This window comes from Neospora caninum, chromosome VIIa (assembly GCF_000208865.1).
Source record: "Neospora caninum Liverpool complete genome, chromosome VIIa".
Classification (NCBI taxonomy): domain Eukaryota; phylum Apicomplexa; class Conoidasida; order Eucoccidiorida; family Sarcocystidae; genus Neospora; species Neospora caninum.
Window position 1 is genome coordinate 571,475 of NC_018393.1, and position 7,751 is coordinate 579,225.

Sequence of the window (7,751 nt, forward strand, 5' to 3'; positions counted from 1 at the left end):
TCGTTCTAGCGGCGACCCCATGTGTCCAGATCTACTTGTCCCGGTCGCACTCAAGACGATAAGTAAATGAATATACGCCTGGGTCTGTTGCTACGACAGGGCGAGCAAAACTGTTTAGTTTAAACGACGTTACTCGATATTTGGGTGTCTCCAGACTACCCTGCAGACGACCCGTGCCAACGAAGTCAACGAGAACTGTTCCAGCGAGAAAAGAAACCGCCATGTGGTAACCATTTTCATGGCGACAGCACAACAAAAAATGCAAAATCCTAACACAGAGAAGTTACGGTGGCCAGTGTCGCCGTGGGTCTACTGTTCCAAAGGGCGGACCACCTCCATCGCCGACTCTCTGGCCTGAACCAATCTAGCAGGATCAGTTCATGCTGCGGTGACGTGACGAAAGACGCGGGACCTGTAAGATCCTCGGGCAGGATGCATGCCGCGTTCATCTCCTCGCCCTCACAGTATATCTGTCATGCAATGCTCTGCGTCTCCGGGCTTCAGCCTCATTCTGCCTGCCCTTGTGAATCATCGTCGCCCTCTGCCATGCCATCTGGAGGAAAATGTGAGAAAGAAAATGGCGACAATAGGCAAGCACAAGAACCAAGGCTACGCCTCCAGAATACAGTAGCCACGTGAACAAAGCATCGAACGGAATAAAAGTCGAAACGGGACAAAAATAGCGTAGAAGCACACAACAAAAATGACATACTCCACAAGGGCACGAAAGCAAGCAAGCATGCGATGGGGAACTATAGCCGACTGCTGGTATGCACTGACTGAGAGAGTGGAGACAGCGGCTGATGAGGAGCGGACGGAAACGAAACAGCACGAGACGAAGGATGCGACGACAAGCTGCGAGAGGCGACCATAGAGTTCTCTACACGAAACGGAACATCTCCACAACTGAAGAAGCAGGGCAATGCAACAAGCAGTGCACGTGTCTCGACGGCTGTACACACGACGCACACACATACGAACGCTCACACATCATATATGTCAGATTTCTACGCCCATGCAATGAAATCGACACCGGTCATCGTTTCGATTCCCTATCTCACCTTCATATTCCTGGGCGTCGAGCAGTGAGACCAGGTTGTCTAAGATGGGATCGCCCTGCGGCAGAGGAGCGTAGGGAAGCCCTGTTTGGGGCTCTGCCCATACTGAAAAGCGACACATGTTGAAAACGCAGGACGACCCAAACGCTAAATGGCAATGACGAACCAGCTGCCGCAAAACGCAATTGCTACGGACGCACGATGCATAAAAACCCCACGCAGCGTTGGAGCCGGAAAGGAGAACGCGTGGAGAACCCTAAGAGTACGCACCAACGCGGATGTGAAGATTCACGCAGAACGCAAAGGTAAATGCGGGAAAAAACATACGAACCACAAACGCAGACAACGGTAAAGACACTGCGAAACGGGGGTTTTCCCGTCTCATCCATACGTAACTACTTCGGTTGATAGCCGCATGCTGTGCCCTTTGGGTCAAGGGCGGAACTTGGAAAATCAAGCGAAAAAGGCAACGAAATGCACTCCAGCTGGCTAGACTTCACATCCGCAAAAGCGGACGCAACATATCAAAACACGCATATCCTCCACACAGATACAAGTGTGGTCTTGTTGAGCGTTCGGCCTAAACATAGACGGGGATGCGATGGAAAGACAGGTGATCTAGCAGCCCGTCTACTTAATTTATACGTGGATATGTTCGGTGACAGCTAGGCGCATGGGATGACACCTGTGCCGAGCGATTGGCAGATAGCCACGTAGACACGCGAGTGAGTCGATACGGGTAAATCAGGCGTTGGATACACAGACCAGTGGACGGATTTTCGTAGAGTTATGATCATAGGTGCTGCCTTTGACATTGACACATACAGTCCCACACACGCTTAAAGAAAGGCAGATTCACGTTGCCGTAGACACAGACAGTACCCAACACAACCGTCACATTGGCAGCACGGTCCGCAAAACGATCTGACAACTGTACCGAGGTGCTTAGGAGGCGCGTACGAGCCCGACCGATAGACACATAGGCGACCCAAAGTGAGCTGGAGCTCAAATGTCGGCAGGCATGGAGATCGCGGAGAGCACGTCGCCACGTACTCAATAATAGATCAAAGGATAAATGCGCAGGGCTATGAGGGGTACAAAGACTGAGCAGGAATGAAATAAGAAAGCATATTGGGTTCGTTTAACCAATGATCCGAGGCGAGTGGCGATGCCCGACGACGGGGAACAGATCAGCTCACAGACCGGTACAAAGAAACATATTCATATAGAATGCTACGATATTGTACCACGTAAGCTACGAAAAAAGTCGTCCACGTTGTAGAAGCCAACAACCTAAACCTGTGCCGCAGTAAAGGTGCATATCGTCACATCTCCAATTTGCCTTGGACTCCTGAGCTTCGCCGGGACGGGGAACACATCCAATCCAGTTCCGTGGCCCAATACCATCCCCTCGTGCTGGCAGTGCCCTATGGAAACACGGCGGTCCGCAGGTGAATGGAAACACTTGGAAACGGACAGCCCATGGCGCGAGATTCAAACTGGCATCAGACGCCCCAGGAGATAAACTACAGTGGCAATCCCTTCCCGGCATACCGTGTGTGCGTGCCAAGGACCTCCTGAGGGAGGACATTGTGTGCGTGATTGTCTGATCTGTCACGGCCGACTCACCGTCTGGTGGAGCATCACCGTCGTCTCCTCCCAGGTCCATGAATGGTTGAAAAATCCAATCCTCAGGAAACCCTAAATCGCCTTCAACATCGGATGTCTCCTCTTCCGCGCCCGCTGGCGTGTCATCTTCTCCGTGGCTTGGGCTTGCGGGTATCCCTTTCCCCCCCTCTTGCTTGTGCGTTTCCGATCGTGCTTTTTTGGGTGGCGGAGGCCCTAGCTCGCTCTCGGGATATAACACCAGAGAACCACTCGACAGGCCTGAGACGGCCGCGTGGTCAGCGACAGACGCATCTGCGTTCGCTGTGTCGTCGCTGTATCCTTGCGGGCTTTCTCCCTCTTTCTTCCCCACACCTTGTTCGCCCCAGACGCTGATGTCGAGCAGAGGTGACGGGAGTGTGTGCTCAGATCCGGTGCTTCCATGCACGCTTGTGACTTCGGCTGCATGTCCCGGTTCACCATCACTAGCGAAGGCACTCTCCAGGCCACTGGCTCCACCAGTAGAAAAGCCACCTGAGCGAACACGCAAAACCGAAGGCAAAAACTAGTTCCATCACATAGCAATACAGGCATGCATCAGGTGATCGCTTCCCTCGCTCGTCGATTCTGCGTCACGGGCCCCTGGAGCATCACAAGGCGTGCCGATGCTGGCCGGCCACTGCGATAGCCGCTTCCACCGGTGCCTTAGATTCAGAGTTATGGTACCAGAGCTCCTGATTCCAATGCGGCGTCGTGTGCACCGTCTGTGGCTTGTGTTGCTTGTGCTTCAGTGTGTATTTCTGGCAATCACGTGGCTCGCGTAAGCGTTGTAAGCAATCATTATCTGCGACCGCGGGGTTGCAGGTCTCTGTCTGCTATTCCGAAATTGAGTCAGCGTTTGCCACAGGACAAATCGAGGCGGATCCACTTGTTGCCATGGCTCAACACGATACGCGGCGTCGTTAGCGTAGGCTCACACATATCGAGCAACCCACGATGCGGAGACTGACAGTCCGGTTCGAGCTGAGGTACACAGACACCTACAAGTAGAAAGGACTGGATTGAGAAAACTGACTCGGGGACAAGCTGCGCGACTCGTGCCGACGTGGTTTCATGACGTGAACGAGAACCTTCCTCACATACCAGCGGTTGCGGCACGGAAGAAACCCGAATAGACGATGCACAACACAAGCGAAATGATGAATTTTTTTCGTCTCTCTTACCGTCATCCGTGTCGACGAAACCCGGCTGTTCGACCTCCTCTTCCCCTTCTTCGCGCACAGGTTGACCTCGTTTGCGCCTTCCTGGAGGCGACTGGCCTTTTGGGGAGGCAACTGGTTTCTTGCTTTGCTGTGTGGCGCTCACGTCGTCTGTCGTCTTTTCTGCTTGCGTCCTGTCTACTTGTCCGTCTACCATAATAGGGAAGCAAGACATGATAGAGCTAAGCATGACCAGGAACAAGGTGCGAACCACGGGAAAAGTCCCATGAGCAAGGAAACGGATAGAGGAGAAAGACAGAAAAGGCGAGGAAGTGTGGACATGGATGAAGTAGAACAACGGACCCAGGAACAGCTTGACAAACCGCGGGCCCAGGCCGACACGTCGTGTCCATCAAGGTACACGGTAGGCAAGACGGCAGAAGAACATGACGACACTAGAGAGACATTACGAGAGCAGCACGTGATGCATGCAGAAGAAGTCCTACTCTGGCTACGTCTAACATAACTTGTAGTCCCATATCCCCGACCCGTTGACGCGTCCCAGCGTCATACTGCACCCGCTATTCCTTAGTTCCCATGTGTGCTCCCTTCTCCGATCTCTCGAATTCCCTTCTGCGTTTGACGCCAGTGTCAGAAGATCTTTGGCACACGCTAGCATTCTTGCAGAGTCTCACTCCCCCGCGCTAAACAACCCCTCCACGCAACTGTCCCTGTATATCACTTATTTCCCTGAGAACCGTTTTGTTCCCGGGTTTTTGCTCCTGCCAAATGGTTCTCAACTATTCATACGTAGGCTCCCTTCCACTGGGTCCCCCGTTGCACAACGCCGTTCCACTCCATTTCCAAAGCTGCTTACATTTGTCCGCATTGATTGTTCCTGCTTTCACCTCAACTGTACGCCCAAACGTAAGTATACAGCGGTTCCTATATGCACCTCTGTCATGAAACGGTATTTGGCAGACTGGCTATCTATTCCCTCCACACATGACCTGGGGGGAGGACAAAATTAAATCACGTTTCACTGCTTTTCCTGTGTCACTGTCGAGAGCAGGCTCGACGGGGCCAGTAAACGTAAGAGGCTACATACTTGCGGTTCGAGGAAAGCACAAGACAGGACAATGATATCGTAAAGCCCTCATGGCATTTATGCAGCCAAAGCCAGCAGGTGAAGAAACGGACGGAGTGGAAGCACACAAAGGAACGACGAGCCAGCTTAGAGAGGGGCACCCCCATAGAGAAACGAGCGAAACATTGACAGAAGTAGAATGACAGAAAATCAGACGGAACACAAAAGATGCTCGACGGGGGTTATTGATACAGGAAAGAACACTGAGCAGCTAAACTACGAAAAAAGAGGAATTCCTACGACGGAGAGAAATTCAGCAACGCCGACACAATGCAAAGGCGGCCTGAGGACAATAGGACACCCAGGAAAGAGGGGGACAGCTCACCAAGGATCTTCTGACAACAGGGCGCGCACACACTCGAGACGGAACTCACGGGAAAGCAACGCACGTACCGTGATATCCCTGCAAAAAAGAGATTAACGACCCAGGTACGACACCGCCGGTAGGCGCTGCGAACAGCATAAGGAGGTCGCAGCAAAAATCGGCATCACTAGAGTTCCGTTGAGCCTTCGATGAAGCGACCCACGGTTTGAGGACACACATGATTCGAAGTGAAATGCATGACTACAAGAACACCAGAGAGTGCCATAAGGATCTAGTGAATACGCATGCGGGGTTCGTCCACGTAGCAAAAGTCATTCTTTCATCCAGTGTCTATCCTGGCCTCGCGCCGTATCACGTTCATCGCCACTGTGGCGTTCATCCCGCCACGTTCATTGTCTCCGTATGCCAAGTCGACTGCTGTGTTGTCGCGATCCCCCCCCCCCGCACGTTCGCGTCTCTCTCTTCCTTTTACCATCTTCATCCTTGTGCTGCATTGCCTTTTCCAGCATCGTGCTCGCACATGCTCGACCTGTGGACATGCTGGTACCTTTTCAGCAACGCGTGGTCCACCACGGAAGCCGCTGTCTGTCGTTCTGCTTACTCAGTCGTTTCGTGCCCGCCATTTCACTTTGGCGATATATGTCAGACGCTCCGGGGTGAGCCCGGGCTTCTCCGTTGCTCGAGCCGCCACGCTGCCTCTTCCCCTCGCCTTACCCTGATCGGTTTAATCGCGTGCTTCTGTTCGACCTGTTTCTGATCCCCATATATTCATGCACATACCACTACCGCCGCCCTCACGCAGATTTATCCTCCTTTCCTGCCTACGCTTGTCCATACGAGGCAATTCCTCTGTTTCAGATCTCTCTTCATCCATGGCTTTCCATGTCGAGGCCGCCTCACTTGCGCCGCGTCCTCTGAAGTGGTTTCGGACGCTCAGTCATTTTTACGTAGCCATAGATACGTGTAAAAGAGACTTACGCTGGATCAGGCTTGGGTCCGCTGCAATGGCGTCAGAGAGCACCTGCACCAAATTGACCTGTTTCAACTCGAGAAGCGTCTCTAACGCACAGCCAAGGGAATGGACAAAGGAAAACACTATCGTGGAGACCCCACGCCCAGAGTCTGAAATCAAAAAAGTACATGTTTGAGTTTTGCCTTCTCTGATCCAGGTTGTAGCAACTCTCAATTCTCCACAAGTTGAAAAGCTTTCCTTCATTTGTCTTTGTAGTGGTGCGCTTTTCTATGGCCTATCTGATTTTTGTCGTGCGCACTGCACCGTCTCCTTGACAAGCGAAAATGCATTTACGTGTGTCGCACGCGTTCATTCCATCCCCCTGCTGGTGTCCTCTACCGGTGATGCAGGCAAGCATGTATGTTACAAAGAGTGAAGAGACGTTTTTTGCGTCCTCGGCCTCGCCTCAAGTAAACGCCTTCGCTCTTTCGCTGATGGATCACCTTCACGCTCTTCGGTCTGAGAGGTCGATGCCGAGACACAAGCGGCTGTGTGTGTGAGTGTGTGTGTGTGTGTGTGGCTGCGTACGCTGTGGGATATTTTTAACACCACGACGAATAACAGATGCCCGCATCCTGTCCTCGTCGCTTCTTTGTTTGAGATAAGCATGAGAGTTTGCTCACCTTTAGCGACACGGTTGACTCTCTCTTTCAGATCTTCGGGTCCGCCACCTTCGCCTGCCGCCTTCTGCCTGACTGCCAAGGTACTACTAGAGACATGAGACGCAAGGATGCGTTCGATCCTCTCTGCGCTGCGCGGGGATACATCGAGCCGCCGCCACGCAGTGCTGAGTGATCGCCTCAGTTTTTTTTTTGCAACAAGAACAGCTGGAGCCTCAGCCAAAGACTGATGCACTGAACAAACAGCTTCCATGTCCGACAAAATTTGGCTTGCAACGACTGCGGCACGGAGCAAGGAACCTATCAGTGCAGACGCGTTGGATTGTCGCGCAAGATAGCAGTACTGCCTCAGAACGTCCCCCCTTGCAATCGCAATCTCTGTGATGACCGGCCCCCATGCATCGGCAGCTGCTGCTGTAACAGAAATACAGACAAAAGGGAAAACGAAACCGCAACGTTACAACGAAGGACAAAAAAATAGTCAAAACGGCGCCCGTGGTATCGTGACTAAGCAAATCTTATGAATCGAGAGACCTTCACGTTTTGCTGCCTTGACTAATTTCAGTGACTCGAGATATTCCACAAGGCAGCGCATCGACCGTGTTGTATTATCGGCTTGATAGGCCCGAAACCTTCAATGCTCATGAGCTATCCACGCTTTTAGACACTGTGTATCTGAAGAGAACCCGTAGAGCAAGGAACTGCGAATACGGATAATAGTGGTCGTATGTAGACCTGAAGGCTCATGTCCGAATAAATCAGCTATCCATGTATGTGCGCTCCGA

At 52.3% G+C, this 7,751-nt stretch overlaps 1 protein-coding gene across 1 annotated transcript; it reads right to left on the reverse strand.

Annotated features, from left to right (window-relative positions):
* Positions 1 to 506: 506 nt before the first annotated feature.
* Positions 507 to 7,219, reverse strand: NCLIV_019900 (hypothetical protein; the record flags this gene model as incomplete). Its single annotated transcript, XM_003882184.1, has 8 exons — positions 507 to 553; positions 1,062 to 1,163; positions 2,688 to 3,197; positions 3,887 to 4,104; positions 5,335 to 5,344; positions 5,403 to 5,459; positions 6,313 to 6,393; positions 6,970 to 7,219. 8 exons carry the CDS (start codon positions 7,217 to 7,219, stop codon positions 507 to 509), a joined length of 1,275 nt encoding a protein of 424 aa, XP_003882233.1.
* Between the last annotated feature and the right edge of the window lie 532 nt (positions 7,220 to 7,751).